At 37.7% G+C, this 24002-nt stretch overlaps 1 protein-coding gene across 1 annotated transcript; it reads left to right on the top strand.

Annotated features, from left to right (window-relative positions):
- The first annotated feature begins 36 nt into the window (after positions 1-36).
- LOC112561126 (presequence protease, mitochondrial-like) lies at positions 37-22534 on the top strand. The gene is given in 30 exon segments (XM_025233385.1): positions 37-286; positions 702-797; positions 1016-1112; positions 1359-1421; positions 1423-1466; positions 1767-1918; positions 2373-2487; positions 2840-2936; positions 3299-3459; positions 3672-3795; positions 4739-4827; positions 5126-5254; positions 10482-10595; positions 12521-12617; positions 13032-13166; positions 13652-13790; positions 16261-16377; positions 16684-16813; positions 17271-17391; positions 18060-18136; positions 18473-18638; positions 19017-19117; positions 19366-19474; positions 20024-20136; positions 20377-20430; positions 20660-20728; positions 21184-21298; positions 22007-22058; positions 22061-22139; positions 22432-22534. Coding segments are annotated over 29 exon segments (3018 nt in total). The 5' UTR covers positions 37-286; positions 702-741.
- Positions 22535-24002: the final 1468 nt, after the last annotated feature.

The raw sequence follows: 24002 nt of genomic DNA, 5'->3' as shown, positions 1-24002 counted from the left end.
GACCTTTAACAGTTACGCGACTTTTTAATGTTAACATGGCAGCGCCCTTGTACAAACGTGGATAACACAGAGAAAGAATTTTAAGCAGTTGCTCAGATTGCTGGGATTACCGCGAACAGAACCTGTCAGAATAATTAAATGGAGATTAGTGTATTTCTGATTACATATCTGTAGATATTTCACATTCTAATTCGTCCTTCTTTATACCCTCAAAGTCAAATGATGAAATAGATTTAACTTTCGTTTTCTGGATTAGACACTAACCCATTCAGTTTAACCTCAGCAGGTAAGAACGTGAGACTAGATATAATTAATATAGTCTAAGTACCAAAGCCCCCTTGATTCATTCCCAGTAAAAGAAATAATAGAAAATCGGTGTCTGATTATGTGTATTTCGTCCTTGCTGATCTCCGCTCAGCGAAACTCAAGGTCCCCGATCGAGATCTTCTCTTGCTTACAATTAAGTCGAATGCATGCTTTTAAGCAAACAGCACTTGCTTCTTAATGTTATCTTTACGCGTGTTCTTTTTTTTTTAGTATTCATTTCTTGCTGTTTTCCACTCACTCTTTCTCAATTCCTGTTTTTTTCCCCTTTCCAGGATTTTTCTACATTTCCAAACGTGTTTGTCACTCGAGTACTGTTTTTTTAGTTTGTTATATAAACACGCGTCATGTAAGTTTTGTGTCAAATATTCTTTCAGCCTGAATCTGGTGTGGAGTCATTACAAACTGTTCTACAAGATGATGTGTAGAAGAGGGTGGTATCTCCTTGGCAAGAATTATCGACTATGTCACAGGTACCTTGTACAAAGTATTAAACTAGCATGGAATATAAGAAACGCAGTTGAGGGAAAACTAAACACATTTTAAAACTAGCTATATTGTCACCACTATTGCAGCTTTTATCACCATTAGCACTAGCACTGACCGATAAGCATATACATCACCCTGTTTTATATATAGTGAAGAAACAAGTGACTCAGCTTGAATATCCACAGAACATTTATTTCTCTAGTTTTTCACGTGTACTTCGATCCACCAATGTCCAACCCCGTGATGCAGCTAGAGCTTATAAACCTGGAGACAAAGTCAGTGGCTATACTGTTAACAGGGTAAGTTTTTCATATAACTTGTGGTACTTGTATTACAATTTGTTATCCTCTGTAAAGTTGTTTTGATTTTACATTAACCTATTGTATTTCCCTAAACAAGATAAGACAGCTAGCTAATTGGTAAGTTATGGTTATTCTTTCTCATAACTCACAAGTATAAAAGTTACAAATCTAAATGTTTAAAGTTAAAGAGATCACAGATAAAAACCTATTCAAATTCAAAAATATAGATTTGTTGTACTACAGGTGGTGGAGGTACCAGATTTTTACATCACTGCTGTTATGCTTCAGCATGATAAGACAGGTGCCGCAACACTTGCATGCAGCAAAAGATGATGACAACAATGCTTTCAGGTATGAAGTATTCTGTTAGTGCATTGATGGTTCTGTCTCCTTATTCCAGAAAAACATTGCCAGTGCCAAAGAAAATTCCTGCACTAGAATTAAATGATTTATGTTTTGTTGCCTTAACCTATGCTGTGGTGAAAGTTTACAATAGCATAACATATGATATAAGTGTGAAAAGCAGGAGAAATATATTATTGAATACAGTAATTATTTTTTTTATAATTTGTTGTCTGCTTCAAGACCCTTTTGCAAGAGAGAATCCTGATGTTTTAAGATATCTTTTTTCTTTTTTATTTTGTTGGCTAGTGTCATGTTCCGCACCACACCTATGGACAGTACAGGTGTGGCACATATACTGGAGCATACTGCACTTTGTGGATCCCATCGGTTTCCTGTTCGAGATCCTTTCTTCAAAATGCTTAGCCGATCATTGGCTACATTCATGAATGCTCTTACAGGTATTTTATTTAAGAAAAAAGTCTCTTCAGTAGTAGTGAAGTATTGAAAATAACTAATAACATTGTGCACCCAAAAGATTAATGCAGATATTTGGTTTTTTTAATTAAATGTCTTACTCATGGCCATGGTTTTGTGAGGGAATGGCAAGATTTTTTCCTCCCTGTGCCCTCGTGATTATAGTTATAATGTGATCTTTGCGCGTTAGCACAACTGCCATCATGTAAGAAATTGTCAGTGTCCAGGGAATTGTATATATTATTGTTATTTTCATTGTTGCCATTATAGTTCATAGGGTTCATACAGTTCAGCTATTTTTTTTCTATTTTTCTGCCACATATCTTTTTCTGTGGGGTACATGATCAGCATCACTGATTATTTATCATTGCATTTTATACATTTCTTTAGCAGTGTAGATATGCTTATTAAACATCTTACCAATCCTTCCACTTTCAGCAAATGACTGGACAATGTATCCATTCTCCACACAAAACCCAAAAGATTTTCAAAATCTTTTGTCGGTCTATCTTGATGCAGTTTTCAGACCTCTGCTTAGGGAACTTGACTTCTGGTGAGAATAACACTTTCTTTGGCTTAAAAAATATATGTGTATCTGACTTTAAGAATAGCACTGTTTTTTGAGTGATGCACATGTATCCATATTTTTGTGTTTGTGTGAGAGAGAGAAATGGTGGAGGAGGCAAAAGAGAGAGAGGAGTGTGTGAATGTTTGAAAAGAATTGTTTGGTGGTTGTAGTTTCACTAGAGTATGCTAGCTTTATTGGTTCTGTACTTTCATGTATAACATAAAAACAGGCTTTCTCATTCTTTCTTTCTTTGAAGGAGAACCAGTACAAGCAAGAAGGAATGTTTGTTGTTGGTGATAAATAGGTGTTATCCTTTCTTCTTATTTTCTTTTTACAGTCAAGAGGGTTGGAGGTTAGAACATGAGGATTCCAATGATCCTGGGTCTCCCCTCACCTTCAAAGGTGTTGTATATAATGAAATGAAAGGAGTGTTTGTGAGTAGTTGTCTGTTTTATTTCTGTTTATTCTTTAGTGCCAACAGAGACTATTGTATGTCCATCATGTTTCATATCAAGAAATATTATTTTATATCTGCATAAACATTCAGCAGTTATAGTAATTAAAATACTAATAATGGATTATACATTTCTTGAAAGCATGTTTAGTGTGAAATGTAGTAAATATGCATTTAGTAAAGTACTGTAAATGTGTTTAAAGAGCTTAGAAAAAAAAAAAATCTTAACTGCATCGTATACTCTGAGCATACAGTAAAAGAGAAATACTTTTGTAGCAATGTTACAATAGTTCTACATGTAATTGAAGTTGAAAACTAATGCTGTGTATTATGCACATGTAGTCCAGTTCCCAGAACCTGTTTGGTATGGCAGCCCAGAGCCAGCTGTTGCCAAGTCACACTTATGGAATTGTGTCAGGAGGTGATCCCCATTATATTACTGACCTCACCTGGCAACAGCTGAAAGACTTCCATGCAACCCATTACCACCCTTCCAATGCCAAGTAAGCACTGGGTTAATTCAGTAATTACATGTTCATTCTTGTTTTACTATCTTAGTGTAAGAGTATAATGAGAGGCTTATTTTTAAAAATACGAATGAAAAGAAGTGGGCTTCATTTGAGATCTGCAAACATCTGAAGTAAGAAATTATTGAAGTAGTCCAAGTTAAATTTTAGTAATGGTGGTACACATTTTGTCTCTTTATTATTTTAAGATTCTTTACCTATGGCAACTTCCCTCTGCTGGGTCACCTGGAATATCTTAACACCTACCTTCAGCACTTTAACAGAATTCCAGTCAGTACGTCTGTTCCTAATGAGCCACGCTGGTCAGCACCTGTGAGTTTGTCATGTTATTCTCTTCATCCCTCATGTTATATTGTCTTTTCATTTCAATTCGTATACCAGTGATATTGACTCATATTTTTGCACATTAAGAAGTGGGTAATCAAATTGTTTGGTAAAGGGGTTAGCCTCTAAAAGCATGTTCAATGATGTTTTAAGAGTGATGAGTGATATCTAACCTCTTGTTTTCATCTTTGATACTCCTTTTGATTGGGAACCAAAAGCCTGCAGCAATAAAGAGAATTATGTAGTAGTTGTGACAGGATGCAGGGCATGACATGATCAGGAGTAATATAGATAACAAAGAGCCTTGTTTTTACAGAATAAATGGATATTTATTCTTTTTGTGAAACATTATTTTCTGTGTATATAACCTGATGGTATTACACAAACATACATCTTCAAATCATTCATTAGACAAGATCGAATGAGGACAATGGGAAAAAAATGTCAATGGCAAGTGATACAACTAAATATTAGAAGAACTGAACAAATCAAACAACAACTTGCAGAAAAACAAAAATTAAAAAAGAGACCAGTTCACAAATTAAAAAACTAAACAAAAAACCATAATATAGACAGTCCATTGCAGCATTGTACCTGGGTTTTAAAACCCTGGAGTAACTGCATTATTGAAAAAGAGTAATCTTAGAGTGGTTGCTCTTAAGATATTTTAGTTTGTGTGTAGGAAATCAAAGCAATAAAATGGAATGAGAACAACATTCTGTAACCTCAACATTTGAAATTTTTATCAGTAAAGTTGCACAATAGCAATTTGTTTTACTTGTGTAGTTTTTGCAAGCTGTCTTGCAGTTGATTTCTAATTCTAGCAGTAGTAGGTGATGGCAGGTAATTGTTCAGCTAGAAGTGTCATAAAGCCTAGAGGTAAGATTAACAGACTTAAGAAATAATGCTTGCTTCTTTGCTTGTTTATCAGAGACAGCACAGACTGACATGTCCGCCAGACCCCATGGCTGCAGACCCCAGCAAACAAACTACAGTAGCTGTCAATTATCTTCTTGCAGAGTAGGTCTTACCTAAATGTAATCTTAATTACAAATTTTGTCTGAAACATTTCTCTTGCAGTTTGCATGCTAAGCTATTTATAATACAAATTGTATTGTTTCTATCGTCTTCCTAAAAATTGACATCAGCAGAATTAATTTTAGCCCTATTTATAGTCTTTTATAATGCATAGGACTGATATGTGAACAGTGTTTTTATAATAATTAAGCTTTCAGCATTAACATTTACAAATGTATTTCAGTTATTTTTTATAAAAAAGATTTTTTTCTTTCTTCTAATTGCTCTTATTTTTCGACAGCATCACAGACACATTTGAGGCCTTCAAGCTTCAAGTTGTGTGCAGCTTGCTTACAGAGGGAGAAGCTGCTCCCTTCTACAAAGCCTTGCTTGCCTCTAATATTGGTAGTGACTATGCTCCAATCACTGGGTATACAATCAAATATATTTATTAACTAATTTGTTGCTAGAAAAACAAATATTTGGATATAAAGTTGTAAACATAAACAGGTATACATTTAGTTGTATACAGGAAAACATGATAGAATCAGGGCTTCTGCTAAGGCTAAATTCTTTGGGGTCCCAGGGACCCCTTCTTCAGATTTCTAAGGGGTCCCAGGCTAACTTTAAGGGGTCCCTTTATGTCATGATAAGAGTTGTCCCGGGGGGGGGACATCCAGGGCTTTATGTTAGATTTTAGTAATGTCAAGGTTGGCGAGCAGCCATATTGTTTTGTACTAGATTAAAGAGTTGTCATCAAATCGACAGTGTCTGGTGTTGGTCGGCTGAGAGCTCGCAGCACGATACATGGTGTCAGAACTGGGATTATCATTATCACAGTGAATCACGCAAGCTGCTGAATATGGCTCCGTTTAGAGCGCCAGAACAATTCAATTTTTCCCAGCCAAACTTGTGGCCTGAGTGGAAACAACGATTTCAGCGTTTCAGATGTGCATCAAAACTAGACAAAGACGATGAAGCAGTTCAGGTCAGTGCGTTGATCTACACTATGGGCAACGACGCAGAACGCATTCTCACGTCGTTTGGTCTGGATGCACGACAGCGGCAAGAATACGACACACTGTTCTGGAAAAATTTGATGACTACTTTGTGCCAAAACGCAATATCATCCATGAGCGTGCACGATTTCACGCCAGAAATCAGAAACCGGACGAAAGTATCGAAGAATACATTAGAGATTTATACGAGCTCGCTGCAAAGGCAGACGTAAGAGACAAAGATGAAGCTATCAGAGATCGCCTCGTGTTAGGGATCCTCGACAGAGACTTGTCCGAAAGATTACAATTAAAGGCAGATCTAACACTGCAAGACGCCATCTTGCAGGCAAGGCAATATGAGCAAGTGAAAGCACAGCTTTCTGACCAGCGTCGCACAAATGTGGACGCAGTGCAATTCAAGAAAAGTGCCTATGGTGGTGCTCAGCAAGTCCATAGTCAGTGCAAAGGTGCAACTGGCAGTTCGCGCGGCTTCAGTGGTCGTCGTCGCGGTAGAGCAGAAAAGAGTGACTTTGCATCGTCAGCAGTTAACGTGTCAAGCTGTACTCGTTGTGGCAGACGGCATGCTAGAACATGTGTGTGCCCAGCTCAGGGAAGGAAGTGTAACAAGTGTGGTAGGCTTGGACACTTTGCTACAGTGTGCAGAACAAAGTTAGTGCAGGCACTTGAAGAAAAACAAGTAAAGGAACATTTTGTAGGGACTTTGTGCAGTGACAGTAGAGAACCACCGTGGACAACTGTATTACAGTTTGGCGGTTGTGATGTCAAGTTCAAAATTGACACAGGGGCAGATGTTTCTGTCATTTCATCTACACAGTACAAAAAGTTGTCACCATGTCCCAAGCTATTGAAGACCAATGTAGTGTTAAAGAGTGTAGGAGGAGTCCTGAAGTGTGATGGACAGTTCATTACTACAACAAGAATTCATGACCAGCTTCATGTGCTGAAAGTGTTTGTTGTGCAAGCAATCACTGAAAATCTGCTTAGTAGAGAAGCAGCATCCAGATTAGGTTTAGTGAAGAGGATAGAGGCTGTCAATGCCTTATTTGGAAAACTTGACAAGACACCTGTGCAGTGTCCACCAGTCAAAATCATCTTGAAAGAAAACATTGAGCCATACAGTGTTCATGCAACAAGGAGAATACCAATACCATTGCTGGACAAGGTCAAGGAAGAATTAAAAAGAATGCAGGAAACAGGGATTATAGAGGAAATAACAGAGCCAACAGATTGGTGCTCTCCCATTGTGCCAGTAATGAAGAAATCAGGTAGCATACGTATTTGTGTTGATTACAAGAAGCTCAATACTGCAGTGAAGCGGGAGCGGTATACCTTGCCAACACTGGAAGATATTTTACATAAGCTTTCTGGATCAGCAGTTTACAGCAAGCTTGATGCAACATCAGGTTTCTATCAGATTCCCCTTGATCCAGATTCTGCAAAACTTACTACATTCATCGCTCCATGTGGGAGATATTTCTTCAAGAGATTACCATTTGGTATTTCATCAGCTCCAGAGATTTTTCAGAGGACCATGGAGACTATCCTAAAGGATGTACCCAACATAATCTGCTATTTTGATGATATCCTTGTTTATAGTGAGAATGAACAAGCTCACGAGAAACATCTTGAGAGAGTCATGAAAACACTTGCCAGTGCTAACCTGAAACTCAACTATGAGAAATGTGAGCTCAGGAAGCATGAGATTGAATTTTTGGGTCATAGAATCAGCAAGAATGGAATTTCACCAGACCCAGGAAAGGTTGAAGCAATAATCGCCATGCCAGATCCAACTAATGTACCCGAGTTGAGGAGGATGCTGGGCATGTGCAACTTCTTAGGGCGGTATTTGCCAAGTCTGTCTACAGTACTTCAGCCATTGACGCAACTGCTGGGGAAGGATCGAGAGTGGAGTTGGGGCTCGATGCAAGTCAAAGCAATGGCAGATATGAAGAAACTGCTTACTTCAGCACCAACACTAGCATTCTACGATCCGGCAAAGCTTACAATTGTCAGCTCAGATGCCAGTAGTTATGGCATTGGTGGTGTGTTGCTACAGCAGCATCCTGAAGGTCTCAAAGCTGTGGCATATTGTTCAAGAACATTGACTGCTAGTGAATGCAGATATGCACAGATAGAGAAAGAAACACTGGCAGCAGTCTGGGCTTGTGAAAAGTTCAGCAGATACCTGATTGGTCTTGACAATGTTCGACTACAGACTGATCACAAACCTATTGTGCCACTAATCAACAATCGTGACTTGCAAGATACTCCTATCAGATGCCAACGCATGTTGATGCGCCTCATGAGATTCAGCATCACAGCAGAGTATGTGCCAGGGAAGAAGCTTGTCATCGCAGATGCTCTATCCCGAAGTCCTCAGTTAACCACTGGTGAATCTGAAGTTATAACACTTTCAGAAGATGTTGAGGCATATTTGAGTAGTGTAGACATTTCGTGGTCATGTGCAGCTTCAGACAAGCGTCTGAAAGAGATTGCAGAAGAAACAAGAAAAGACAGACTGATTCAAGAAGCAATTCGCTACACTAATGAAGGCTGGCCAAAATACATTACAGATGTAGAAGATAACCTTCGTGACTATTATGCAGTGCGCATGGAACTTAGTGTGCACAATGGTCTCCTTACCAGAGGAACACGCATTGTTGTGCCAGCACCACTTCATGATGATATCCTGAAGAGGATACATGAAGGTCATTTAGGAATCACTAAGTGCAGAGATAGAGCAAAAGCAGCAGTTTGGTGGCCAGGTATTAATGGCAGCATTAAAAGAATTGTTGAAGAATGCAGACATTGCCAGGAGAAGAAACCGACACAGAGCAAGGAACCTTTGATACCGACAGAATTACCACAGCGTGTATTCCAGAAGTGTGCAGCAGATTTGCTGGAATTCAAAGGACAATCATACCTTGTGTTTGTAGATTATTATTCGCGCTTTATTGATCTTGCGCACATCAAGATTAGTACATCAGCAGAAGTTATCAAACTTCTGAAGAGCATGTTTGCACGCCAAGGAATCCCAGAGATTCTTGTTACAGACAATGGAAGGCAATTCACATCTAGGGAGTTCCAGGAATTTGCAGTAAAGTGGGGATTTCAACATGTTACAACAAGTCCACACTATCCACAAGGTAATGGAGAGGCTGAAAGAGCAGTTCAAATTGCCAAAAAGATTCTGCAGCAAGATGAACCTGAATTAGCTCTATTGATATACAGAGACACTACTATTTCTGCTACAGGATATAGTCCAGCAGAATTAGCCTGTGGAAGAAAACTGAGAACTACATTACCTACATTGCCTGAGAACCTTGAGTCAAAGACATTTGATAAAACAGCTGTAACAGCGAGCGATGCAAAAGCAAAGCAGTCTTACAAGAACTGTTTTGACAAGCGTCATGGAGCGCGACCGCTTGACGAACTGCTTCCAGGCGACACTGTATTGCAGAAGCTAGATGGTGAGAAGCACTGGGGAAGTCCAGCAGTCATTCTGCAGCAGTGTGCTCCAAGGTCATACATTGTACAAACTCCAAGAGGCAGTTTTCGACGCAACAGAGGTCATCTCAGAAGGTCAAGAAACTTCGAGCCGGAGCAGTCCAGTTCCAGACCCAGTCCTGTCCAAAATGACTTTTCCCTGTATACTTCCCAAGTCCCAGTGACAGGTGAACCAGAGACAGCGCTTCATGTCAGCGATCCGATTCAGTGTCCAGAATCGACGTCTAGTAAAGGTGGTCCTGCTACAGAAGCCAGACATAGTGCTACTCCAGATCCAGGAGATTCCCATCCCAGTAGCAGCTCTACACCTAGAATGACTCGTAGCGGCAGAATAATCACCCTGCCCGCACGTTATAAAGACTGATTATGTATTGAACATTGATTAGAGAGTAAACATTCTCCCCATCAAGTGAAGTATCTCAAGGGAGGGGAGATGTCATGATAAGAGTTGTCCCGGGGGGGGGACATCCAGGGCTTTATGTTAGATTTTAGTAATGTCAAGGTTGGCGAGCAGCCATATTGTTTTGTACTAGATTAAAGAGTTGTCATCAAATCGACAGTGTCTGGTGTTGGTCGGCTGAGAGCTCGCAGCACGATACACTTTACTAAGTTGAAAAAAACCCCCAACAAATCAACTACTATGTTCAACTGCCTTTCAGGCACACAAAGCACTATAATGTCTAGTCAGAAACGGCGAGATTTCTGTGCCGTGATGTCTGTGCAAGCATCTGTGATGAGCTTATGCTCATTGTACTTGGGGTGCTCACTTTCTTTCCTGTTCTGAGACGATGATTTCAACCATGCTGTCAACGACATCTTGGAAATAGGTTAGAACTCTTCCCGGTAAGGGGAAAAAAAAAAAAAACTCAGTGCAAGGGAAGTAACTCTCACCTTGTCGCAGACGAAATAGATTGGGCTACAACGTAAGACACTACACTTACCCAATTTTGTATCTGTTCTTTGCTCAAATTTGAAGGGATCCCCTGGGACCCATTGAAGGGGTCCTCTGAACTTTTAATGCGTACTGTACGCAGTTTTTTGCGTAAGCAGAAGCCCTGATAGAATGTGTTGCAGTTTAATCCATTGGATGAGATGCATTACAATTTATCTTGATTTTGGCCTGTTATCTAGTTATCAGGGGCAGACAAAAGAAGGAAGCTTTGCGGTTGGACTCCAAGGTATAAAAGAATCTGATGTGGACACAGTCTTACAGATTATTGACCAAACCATGGACAAAGTTGTCAAGTAAGCTTTCTGTTGTTAAAATTTTAGTTATGAACTTTTTTTTTTTTTTGAACAATCCTTTTGGATATTGTCATCTCTGTCACTAACCAGAATTATAAAAGCACTTGTTTAATGTCCGGAAATGTTATATGAATAACAGTGATCAAACAGTATTAAACTTTGGCTCATTACTTATTAAAATTGGTTCAAATAGAAAAGTATTTTATCCCCAATGCTTAGTCAGCATATAGACCTTTTCACAGTACTGAAACTACTAATTAAAGTGACCACCGACACCGACTGCCCTTGACAGCAGTAATGTTTCTGCCTTAACTCTACCGGACCTGTCTACTGCATTCAACACTATTGACTTCTCTCTGCTCCTTCATAGACTACACACCCTCACGGGATTTCTGGACCAGCACTTGCGTGGTTCAACTCTTATCTCACTGATAGGATGCATACTGTGTTCATTGATGGTCAAACATCTCGCCCTGCTCCACTTTTTTGTGGCATCCCTCAAGGGTCAGTAACCGGCCCAGTTCTGTTTATTCTGTATATGAAACCACTTTCATCTTGTATCCAGTCTTATGTTTCTCATCAATTATATGCTGATGATATGCACCTGTACTGCTCCACTCCACTGGCTGAGTCTCACTCTGCTGCCAGCACTGTAGAGGTCTGTATTAATGAAGTCAAAGACTGGATGATAAGAAGAAATCCATCTTCACCCGTTTGTTCACCAAGTCACCCCAAGGTGGGCGAAACCAACACCCTCCATCAGGAATCTGGGATTCATTGTCAGTGCAGACATGACTCTTGCTAAACAAGTGACAGCTGTCTGTCAGTTTGCCTACTATGAGCTACGCAAGATCAGATTCATCTGTCCCATTCTGTCTACTCACGCTACCAACACTCTTGTCTGTGCATTTGTTCTATCCAGACTTGATTACTGCAATTCTTTACTTACTGGCTGTCTGCATACCTTCTTCAAAAACTTCAGAAAGTACAGAACTCTGCTGCACGACTGGTGCTTAGAGCTAAGAAATGGGACCATGCCGCCTCTCGTTTGTTTTCTGCACTGGCTACCCGTTCTGGCATCCAGTACAAACTATATGTGCTGTGTTTTATTTTCTTTGCTGGCACCTGCCCTGATTATTTCTCTGAACTGCTCTTCCCTTACATGATTGTCTCCTTACTCTTCCTGTCACCAAAGCAACAGCTTAGTGCCACTGGATTTTCAGTTATTGTGCAGCAAAACAATGGAACTCTCTCTCCCTTTCCATATTTGGCACCTACCCACTATTGAATCCTTTAAATGTGCACTGAAAATACTCCTCTTCCATAAACATTACTCCTAATAACCTTTCCCATAATGCTAGTCCTTTTTCCCACCATTCTTTTTGCAATATCGTGTTACTCTCAGCTCTTGTTCTTGTTATTTGGTTCCTCTTTGTTTTCTGTATTTGATTTTATTCTTCATTTAGTACGGTTGTTTATTTTTTTATAGTTCATATGTTGTTTTCTGTCCCTTGCATGCTGTCCATGTTTTGTTCTTGTTCTTAAGCGCTATCAGCATGCTCCTTAGGAGTGTGAGTATGTGGTTTACAAATTTTGCATTTATTATTATTCACAGAAATGTTCAGTGCATTAATCACACAGGTTTGATCATCAGCTGTCAGTCTAAAATAGGCATAAATTAGAAGGAAGAACTTTTTATGTTGGTAGGCTGCGTTATAGGGGAGGAGCAAATGCTTGTTAACAGCATGAATAACAGACTTTTATCTTATGAATAGCTTTACAGCATTTGGCAGAGCTTATAGTGATTTCTGTTTCATGTGGTGGCTTTGTAAGCATGGTAGCAGAATTAAAAGGATTATAATAATCAGCTATGTTACTGTTTGCATTTTTAAATTTTGCCGGCTTTCACATTTTTCCTGTTGTAGAGAAGGGTTTGAGCAGGAAAGACTAGAGGCTCTGCTGCACAAGATTGAACTGGGACAGAAGCATCAAACTAATAATTTTGGTTTTCACCTTGCCATTGTAAGTGAGGGAGTGACTGAGTGGGAGGGGGAGTGGGTTGGTTTGTTGGAGGGATAATCCTTTGGGATTGTTGGCTTTGTGAGAAAAAAGAGCAATTTAAACTTATTTGTTTTTCTTTACTTTTGTGTTCATAAATGTAGTTTGTGTTTAATGTGTTCTTTAATTTCAGGCACGCCTTTTGAAGATACACATGTTTGTAGAAGATTACTGTTTGTGAACATAAATTGAAATCATATTACAGTTTTTTTAAAGATCCACATTGGCTAAACCTGTAGAGTTTCATGGATTTTAGAAGAAAGAGCTAAAAAGAAACAAGCACTTAAATTGATCCTGGAAATAAATGGAAAGAATGACATACCACCAAATAATAAACAATGATGCATGAAACAGTTTTCAGTGTGTTATCCTTGCTAGGGTGTGGCCTTCAGCTGGAACCATGATGGGGACCCAGTGAGACTGATTCAAGTGAGTGAACATGTTGAGCAACTGAGGCGAGAACTGAAAGCCAATCCTCAACTTCTGCAAGAGACTGTGAGGCACTACTTGAAAGTAAGTGAACATCATTATCAAGTAATAGTCATGTAATATTTTTGATCATTTGTTTGTAGTGCAGTCTTAGCAGTCAAGGAGACAGAAAGGCAGGAAAACAAATGAAACAAAACCAACTAAAAACAACCCCAAATCAAACAAGTAAACAAATGATCAAGGAAAAATACAAGTTTCAAAAAAAAATAAAGAGCAATGAAACAAACAAGAAGACAAGAAAACAAAAAGAAAAAAAGCAATAATCACTGCCATTTGTTTGCTTTGTGTTTGTACTTATAGAGTAAAGGAATTCCAGTATCATGACATCACTTAGAATATTTTGGATGCTCTGTAATTTTAGCTGTGCTTTTTTGCTTGATTATAAATTTACTTGTGTACTGTGGTTAAAGATAATTATTCATACATCTAAAGTTTGCTTTAAGGAGATTCTGGGAATCATCATGAGTTCATTATCATATTAAATTAAAGTAACAGCCATTTACTTGCAGGTAAACTCTCATCGACTTACCCTAACAATGAACCCGGATCCTGAGTACACTGCTAAGCAACAGGCTGAAGAAAAGGACAGGCTTGCCAAGAAAGTGGCTGTCCTGACAGAGATGGATAGAGAACACATTAGAAACAAAAGTAAATTTAAATCACATAATTCTAAATAAGATTTCCATGAGGTTTGTGTTTTTTTTTTTTTTTTTTTTTTGGATAAGACTTTAGCAGAAAATGCCATCAAGTAAGAACACTTGGATGTAGCTTTATTTGACACTTCAAGGAGCATTTAAGCTTATGGACTATTTGTCTGGATGCTTGTTCAATGATGATAACAATATCAAGATTTATTAATCCCAGTGTGAAATTATACTCAGGAAGTATGCTCAGTTACTAAAGTTAGGAAAAAAAGATTGCACAACTGCTAGTTACAAGGATAAGGCAGGTAGTGCTGGGTGCCTTTCTGACAATTTGCTGACTACAAAAAGAAGCTAAATCCCACTGCTTGACATCAATTACCTTAGAACATATATTGACAATGCTGCTCAAACTGTTCTTATCATGGACAGACAGACTGCAGAACCACCATACAAAGGAAAAAGATAAAACACTTTCAAACTTTCAGTGAAAGATAAAAGTGGCCCAAGAAACTGCTTTATTCACTGAAAAACTGTTCAGGTTACAAAGAAGGTACACTTTTGTTGGTCACATTTAATGATGTGCTCAGTATTTACACCCCATTAAAACTTGCAGTTAAAAAAGTGCCCAGGTACCTGAAGGTGTCAACAATCTGAACAGGTTTATTGTGTATGATCTTGGAAACAACCACATCATCTTTTGTTTTTGTGGTCTATGCTCATCTCTTTTGTCTTATCTACATTTATTTCCAGAAAGTTCTCTTCACACCAATGTACCAAATTTGATAATGCATTTCCATGATCTTGATTATTCCCCTGCAGAAAAAAAGTTACTTTGGTATCATCTGAGAATTTAAGAATAGCTGTTCTCCTCAGTACTTCTGTGACTGTCCGTATACATCAGTGGTGGAGAACATCCAACCTGAAATCTTTTGATCTGGCCCAGTCAGGGGAACAGCAGGCCAAACTAGAAATTCAATAATTCTAGGAGATTTTTAGATAAATTTATATTAAGTGAATCATAATAATAATGAAAATTTTGAGGAAAATGCAAGAAATATCCATTGCAGGATAGAAAGGACACATGAGAATATGACTGGAAAGGCACATGTGCTTCTCGTCTAATTTTTAAGTTGATAATTTTGTATGGCCACAAATGATGTTATAAATATCCAAATGGCCCTTGGCAGTAAAAAGATGGTATAGATAATATACAACAGGGGAACAGGGGTGATAGACAACAGCCCTGGGGAAATCCAGTTCTTGTAATAACAATGTCAGAATAATGACCATTTACAAGAACACTTTGCTGTCTAAAGTAAAAAGTAAAATAAGTAAAAAAAAAAAAATTCAATATCCACAAAACCATTTGATGTGGAAGATTAAAATCAGAAATCAATCTCAAGGCTAGAAAATGTGGTACTGTATTGAACGCACAACTAAAATCAGCAAAAAGCAGTATTGCTTGTGCCTTTGGCTTTTCCAGAAGTTTACACAACGTATTCAAAAGGAACAGCTTAACATCTTCAGCGCTATTCCCCTTCCTGAAAGCAAATTGCAGTGGATCCTATTTGTTCTCTACAGTGTTTATGATAAGGTTTTAGGCAATTATCTCCAGAGTTTTCATTACAGGGAAGGTTAGTGCTGTGGGCCAAAAATCATTAAATTTATTGGGATTGACATTCTTGGGAAGTAGAACAATGTTAGCAAGTTTCCCGAGTTATGGAATATGACTTGAGTCAGCAGAGAGTTAAAAGAGGTGTTAAAACGCTCCACCTATCTGAATGGCACAGCAGTGCAAGTCGTGCCCACAGATCCCTTCTAAGCCTGCACCTTATTAAAATTAACCTGATCCAAATCATTCCATCACACAGACATAAGAAATTACTGTCACTGTCAGAAACTATCAGGTTCCCTGACCTTGCCAGAAAAATCATGCTTCTCAAACCATGCACAAGAACTATTTAAAAATATTAGGCAAGTCCTGATTTTCTCATATGGTCCACTTTCAGATTAAGGGAAGCTATTGACTTAATCCCCTGCCAGTCATAATAAAGGCCACTGGCACGATAATTTTCTCTTGTCTTTATCCTGTCTTTTTAACCTTTTTATTGTTTTCCTCGCATCCCTATTTGCTGGTCTTTTTGCCAAGGCATCTCTGGTGAAGAAAATATATAAAAAAAATTTTATTTAGCTTATTCTTAAAAGTTTTAGTTACCTAAGGTTTGTTATTAGGAAATATTACAATAGTATTACTTGGTATCACTGAGTCATAAAGAAAGGAATGAAAGAAGAAACAACATTTAATAACTCATCTAGGCTAACACATGAATGAATCATAAAAAATTATGTCGGATAAGCCAGTTGTATATTTTGGTGGATGTGTATCATTCATATTGAGACAAAATTCATGTCCACTGATCAGGGATGGAAGAATGATTGGTATCAACTTTAAAAACTAACAATGTTTGCTGCAGGTATTGAGCTGCTGCAGAAACAAATGGAACAAGAGGACCTGTCATGCCTCCCGTCCCTCAAAGTGGACGACATTGATCCCCTGGTCAAACCTGAAATTACAGAGACGACTACTCTGTGTAAGTCTTTAACTGGAACTTGGCAGTCATTTTTATTCATTTGAATACTCTTTTTGTAAATATCAGAATTCTTTAGTGCTGTCAGTCATCATATGACAGTGACTATATGCAACATTATCCATTTGGAAGTTGTGCGATTTTCTCCTTCTGGAAGCATCAGATGCAGTAGGAAAGTAGATCTATTTTTATATACTGCATTTTGCTATGGTGGAGGTAGCTGTCTTGCTGGCTGACAGCCACAGTATGCTGTGATATTCATAACTAAACAGAACAGCACATGATTATGTGTGTTGCTTTGCTTGTCAGCTGGTGTCCCAGTGCAGTACAGCAAGCAGCCAACAAATGGTGTGACTTACCTGCGTATGGTGTCCAGCATCACAGAGTTTCCTTCTCACCTAACAGCCCTGCTACCTTTGTTCTGTAACATCATCACCAGGTCAGACTTCCTTTTGTCTCTATCCCTTTTTACTATCGAATCTGCTTTATTGAAAGAAATTAACCTATAAGTAAAGAGTTATTTAGAAGAGGTAGTTGAGATTTCTTAATGAATGCTTTTACTACAGTGTTTCTTGAAATAGGAGTGTTGAAACATTTTTTCAAATATAGAATATTATTTAAAATTCAGTTAGGATAATGTAGCTGTTTGCAAGCTGATATCTAATTTTTGTCATGAATGCTCAGTGAACTTTTCATCATGAAATGAAAACATCAGGACAAGCAGCCACAAAATAATCTTGATAATCAAAGAACAGAAAGAACAAAAATAAAGATACAAACACAAGAAACAGTTTAAATAAAAAATAAGAAGTTTATTATGTCAGAGTTATAAGAATGTTGCTTGTTTTATGTTGCTGGTGCTTTTCATAAGCAAAACCACGCATTATATTTTTTAGAATAGGAGCTGGTGGTCATGACTATCTGTGGATGTCTCAACAGCAGGAATTGTATACTGGAGGGCTTTCAGCATCCACACATGTGGGTTGTCATCACACCGACCCCACATCTTTTCAGCAGGTACTGCCATGTGGGACGTTTCAGAAAAAATAGTTGCAGGGTTTTTTTTTTTTACAAAATAAAGTCTAATAGTAGGTTAGCTGTTGGGATTCTTTATTATCCAGGCAAGTTTTGTGTTAATGTGTATGACTAGAGCACAACTGGTAAACTAGTGTAACATAATGAGAGTCAGCAAATACACTGTGCAAGCTTAGTATTTGTGACCTCAGCTTAATATAGAACTATATTCTTTAACCCAAGATTATCATTTTAAATATAGCTTGCTTATTCCAAGGTTTATTTAGGACTTTTATCTGGAAAGTGAACAGCCGTAGCACAGTGATATTTGACTGGCTTTCAGTACTTTGATCATGACGAGCACCTACTTTGAATACCCTGTTGATGTCACACTACAACATGTATTAATGGGGGAAAAAGATGACAAATAAATAGAAGAATCTTGGTGTCATGGGACTTCATTAATTTGTTAATGTGTTCCCTCTGACACTTTTAGGCATTTGTCCATGTGTTTTCTGTTTGACGGTTGTAGACAATAAGGCTTCTGAGCACCATCGCACCATCAGTTGCCTATTTTCCTCTCTCATTAAATTTTTTTAAGACATAATTGTTAGATAAAATAAGGTATAAAATGAGATGTTATTGACAGACTCCTGAAAACTTTCTTTCAGGCCCTGGTGTTTTCATCTTATTGTTTGGAACGTAACCTGGGCAAGATGTTGGAACTGTGGCATCTCATCTTCACAAGGTTTATATTATAGTTTTTATCATGAGTGAACGAAGATAAAGGCGCAAGGTTATTTGATGTTTAGCATGTCCCCATTTCTTCTGATATTGGAGTCATTAAATCATCCTCAAAACATTTTGTGATAGGCTGTAATCAGTAGAATCACAGTAGAAATAACAAAGAGTATATAATTTGGTCTCTAACTCCTCTTTGCTTGTGTGTGTGTGTATATGAGACTAGGGTTCATGTTTGTTTTTTGTATTTCCAAACATGACTGCTTATATTTCAGTGCTCGAATTTAAATATTGTATAGGTAGGAAAGTATTCAGGTACAACCATGGGTGCATATTATTTCAGCCCCGATTTTAACGACTTGCAACGGTTGACAACTCTGATCCGCATGACAGCAAGCGAACTTGCAGCCAGCGTCTCTGAAGCAGGACATAAATATGCCCTGGCCCATTCTGCCTCCTCTCTCAATTCTGCTGCTGCTCTTGAAGAGCTCTTCAGTGGCATGAGTCAGGTAATGTTAGTGGCATGAGTAAGGTTGGGTTTTTTTTTTTCTCAGTAGAAGAGATTTGGAATATTTTTGTATCATAAGTCAGCTTTTCTCCAACTATGCACTGCAGTCTTGTTCCTTGTCTTGTGAAAAATCATTCTAAGTTAAGGAATAGATCAGTAAAATGAAGATTTAGGAAAAGGTGAAAGCCTCAGTTTCTATTTTCCATTCCGGAAACTTATTAACAGCATAAAATGGAAATGACTTTAGGGTAACAGTTTTTCCATTTGGCATGTGAAATGCCAAGAGTAGCAGATCCAACAGCTGCTGAAAGGGTAAAAGGGACAAAGATTTAATTGCCTTTTATAAATTGTCTCTTGGTTTTCTTTTTTTGATATATAGGTGAGACTGATGAAGAGTATTGCTGAAACCTCAGATCTCACATCTATAGTACAGCAGCTTCAAGAGATAGCAGCTCTTGTTCTCAACAAAGAAAATCTCAGGTAAGACAGAACTTTAGTATTTTCTGATGCAGAATTTTGTAGTCGGGTGTAAATGTTTAAAAAGATGTGTTGAACATCATGTGTTGACTGTTAAGTATCTATAAAACAATGCCTACCATCAAGACTGCATCAGACTTGATAGCTGATGCACATGGGGAAAGGCTCTGTGAATAATTTGCAAGGCCATTGAGAGCATCCTGTCACAAAGGGTGTCAGAAAATTGATATTCATTTTACGATTGCATACAGAGTTTCAGTTAATGCAACACCTGAACAAATGGAAAATTCTTGTGGGCAAGTGGAGTCTTTCCTGAATGGGCTCCCAGGAAATTGCCAGGATCCTCAAGTGTATAGAAAGGTAAACTGGTAAAATAACGCAATCTGGTAAAATAAAATTTGAAAGATTTTTTAGCAAATATTTTGAGACTAGAATACTTTTTCTAGCACATCTCTCAAAAGTCTAGTTATAATCAGCCAAACTGTGGAGATAATTATGATAGCTATAGAGTGTGAGCATCCTCTTTGTCAAATACAGAAAAGGTGAGGGAAGGTAGAAAGAAAAAGAATAAGCTGAAAGTAAAAAATCTCAGCTGTCTAGAAAAGACATATCTGTTTCATGAAGAAGCACAGTTGGTCTGGTCCTCTCTTTCTATGGTAATTAATCAGCCCTTAAAAGTAACTGAAAACTAAGAAAAAAAGCAAGCTGTAAATAATGCAAAACTGTACATTAATAAATGATAAAAATAAATTTATTTTAATAAATATGGACAGACATTATGTGTTATTTACATTAGGGAGCAGTTTGATGCAAATTTAAGATTTGCAAAGCATACTCTTATACTGATCAGTCTAGGGTTTACATTGAAATGGTTGCCAGTGTCATATTAACTTGTTGAAATGTTTTCAGGTGACAGATATTCCATCAGCCCCTTGGTCTACTCATTTTGAGCTTCCATTTTCTGTGAACTATGTTGCATGCAGCTTTGCTGCTGTTCCGTTCACACATCCTGATCGCCCAGCGTGAGTTACCTGCAAGTTCATTACGTGAGAATAAATTAGATGAATGTAGAAGTTTACTTGAGATCATCATGTATTCCATTGTTTCAATAAAAATTGTGTTCATTGCCCTTCTATTGATTTTTGTTTTATCCTGCCTGCAGTAAAAACACAAGGGTCAGTAGGCTTGATTTTATTTGTGTTTTAGAAGTTCATGGGCTTAGTGTCCACAACTAAAATAGTTTTGACTTGCTCTTCCTACAGACTGAGTGTATTGGCTGCTCTCCTGTCTAGAAAATATCTTCACAGAGAAATAAGGTAAACAGGCTTGTGTATATAAATTCATTAATTTCAAGCAAACAAACTTTAACAAAATGTTTTTGAACACGTGTGTTTGTGTGTGTAGATGCAACATGTGTACATCATATGCATAAAACCTGTTTTTCATTTGATTTTAGCATTCATGCTTAAGGATATATATGTATATGTTCTATTTCTGAGATGTTCTTTGCACAGTACCTGTGTATAGGTCATAAAACTGTTTCAGAGAAAAAGGCGGTGCATATGGAAGTGGAGCAATATCTGGTGATGGCATCTTCAGTTTTTTCTCCTACAGGTGGGGGCATTTGGTCAGAGTTTGTAGCGCAGTTAATGTAAAAGATCACAATTTTAAATCCTATTATGAATATGGAAAAACAAAGGATTGTGTTGAAGGCTAATTAAAGGGTGATCATAAAGGACTAAGACAGTGATAGTTGTTAATTTTAATTTTTCACGTTTATGTTAAAACACAAAAATTTTCAAATATTGAAGAATACAAATCTGATTTAATAAGCATCTTAAAAAAAAAGCAAAAGATTTTTGGGGATGCTCCTGCCTTACAGCACCTGATGGACATCCACCCCCTTCGTCATTTTGCAAACCACTGCTTATGCTAGGAGCTACTTCCGAGATCATACCCAAGTTTGTAGCTTAGGTATGTCTCTGTTGGTGTATACATATATTTGCCCTGAGAACATTAGGAAGTATTTACTTTTTAAAATGAGCAATTGAAAAACACGCTTGTTTTAGAGACCCACACAACACACAGACACTTAGTGTGTTTGAGCAAAGTGTGGAGTGGGCAGCGACTGGCCAGTTTGCACAACAGGACCTTGAAGAGGCTAAGATCAGTGTCTTTCAAGGGGTGAGTGCCTTTTAATTGCCAAATACACTGTGCAAAGTTGGTCTTCAAATGCAGCTGTCATGAAAGATTTCTTACATTAAGTTGCTAAAGTTTTTAGGCTGGTGTAGGCATAATCAGAAATGTGCAGAGTCATAGCTTTCGTCTGTGCTAATTTCTTTAAAATGCTGTCAGTGTTAAATGGTTGAATTCAAAAGATAACATTTTAAGATTTGACTTTGTGCACTTTAAAATAGAGCACTTTGTCAAAAAAAAAAAAGGCTGCAGAAATGGATGTCAAACATTTATTTATCTTTATGGAAATGACTGAAAAAAACAATGCAAGTTCATTAAAATTGAGAAGACTGTGCCACATAGTATTCTACGAAAAGCTAAACCAAACAGCCTTTTTCTGTCCATCATTCTGGACACTGTTAACTTTCGCCTCAACTGAAAATTTTATTTATGTGAGACTTTGGCAGGCTATTCCAAGTTTTTGTTAGCATGTGCATTTATGTAAGTCCTTGCACACATCTATATATATATACACACACATTCTCTCAAATGCACACATAGAGTTCCATTATATTTAAACATTTTTATGAAAATGAATGAAGCAAGTATAGATTAAAAACATTCCTGTGCTTTTTGTGTATCTTAATGAATGAAAGAAAGCAATGTTGTGAAAATAAATTAGCATATTTTCTTTGCTGTGGTTTCAATGGATAACAGCTGGACAAGCCAGTAACACCAGGTAACCAAGGCAAGAGACAGTTTTTGGATGGGATTCTGATGAAATGAGACAAATGTACCGTGACCACCTCTTTGCCATCACCAAGAATGACATTGTTCGTGTTGCAAAGCAGTAAGTAAAATGTTCTGTCTACTATTGTTAGAAGAAAACATGGCATCGTGACTAATAAATGTAAGAAAAAGAAAATGAAGGTTTGCAGCATATAATTAGCACTGATCAGCAGTTTGATTTTTATGTTTTAATTGGATGGAAAAGATCCATGTTGCATTCTGAGATTGTTAGAAAAAAATCCACTCCAGGATAGTTGCCTTTCTTAGTAATGGGGATCAAGGAGATAGAATTGTGCAGGAGCTAGAGATGCTTGAAATATGTATTATGTTTATAAAACTCACTTCTGTTACAGGTACTTGCAAGATTCTAGCAAATCAAAAGGCACTTGCTGCTTAGGCCCTTCTGTACCTGCCTTCCAGGAGGACAGCAGGTGGACAGTTATCAGAGAGCAGTGAAAGGATGTGGAGATGTGTTCAAGTCACTCAGCTGGTGAACTCTGTGTTTGTGTGAGAAAGAGAGAGCCTGCAGATATTATGAAGTGGACTGTGATGTTATCATTTATGAGTATACATTTTCCTTGCATAACACATAACTCTCTAATTATGTATTCACACCTTGCATTTGAAAGAGACAGTACCGCAGTGATAACCAATACAGATTTGTCAAAATTGTAAAATGTTTACAAAGGGAGGTAACAGGGGCATGTCTGGCTATTTCTAGGAGTGCAGGGTAATTCTAAAGCTTTATCTTCTTTACTATAACAAATTGCTATTTAAATTATAGCTTTTAGAGGAATAGTCACACAAAAGTCTTTAATCATTTTAATATTTAAACAAAACCACATTGCAGCTGTCTCAGAAAAAAAAATCCGTCATATTTCATAGAGACGACTGTGATATGAGCATGTGTGGTGAGATCTTCCTGATATGTTGACTTGAGTCAAGTGAACACCTTTTACATTTCTTGACGATCTAAACAAGGCATTTCTGAATGTTGAAGTTAACAGCGTCCTCTGACAGCATCATCATCATTGATCAAAGTCAGAAGTTTTTGCACAAACATCACGCAGGTCCAAATTGTCCTGTTTTGTGGCAGGGTGTGCCTGTTGTTTTGCAATAGTTGAATAGAAGCTGGCACGAATCCCCCTTCCCTCTTGCTGACCAGTCATTGTGCTTTATATTGGTTTGTCTATGTTGCCCATCATGCATGATCAAAGCATAAATATTAGGAAAAACGGGAAATATTTTACAAATATGATAATCTCATGGGAAGTGCACATTGCACTGATCTGACTGCTTACAAGAGAATGTTGAAAGGCAATTGTAAATAATGTTTTTTTTGTGTGTGAAATATGGATTTGTCACTTTTATCATGAAAATAACTGTATGCAGTAAATATTTAACAAAATTCTCTGTGGTGTTGGTATGTGATTAGTAACTTCCGAGGAGTCAGGAGGACTAATTTGGAGATTTTTTGTTTGTTTTGTGTTTTTTTTTTTGATGGGTTGAGGGCAGTCTTTCAAGGAGATTTATCATCCGTTATCATCTAACTCAAGGGTGGGTAAATTTGGGTTTTTTTCGTGGGCTGGTCTTACAATTCTAAACCATGCAGCAGGCCGGTGATGTACCAAAACCCACACCAAGCGACTACAAAACAAACCTAGTGAAAATGGGGAAAAGAAGGCATACATGAGGGTGTTCACTTACCAAATTTAAATCAGACACCACCTATGCTCTGTCATGGCTCCATCAGACATGACAGCCCCATTATTTATTTTTGCACTTTGTAATAATGCCGATTTCTAACGTTGTCATATTTAATAAATTTCAAATTAGGTTAACTTTAAAAATTTTGAAAACACTTCACATTTGGGAGAAGGGCCGTTGCCCACCTGCTGATTAAACTGCATTCACCACCCCTGAA

Source organism: Pomacea canaliculata, linkage group LG1, assembly GCF_003073045.1.
Source record: "Pomacea canaliculata isolate SZHN2017 linkage group LG1, ASM307304v1, whole genome shotgun sequence".
NCBI classification, from domain to species: domain Eukaryota; kingdom Metazoa; phylum Mollusca; class Gastropoda; order Architaenioglossa; family Ampullariidae; genus Pomacea; species Pomacea canaliculata.
Note: the sequence above shows the minus strand (reverse complement) of the source record. Positions and strands in the feature narration are given on the sequence as shown.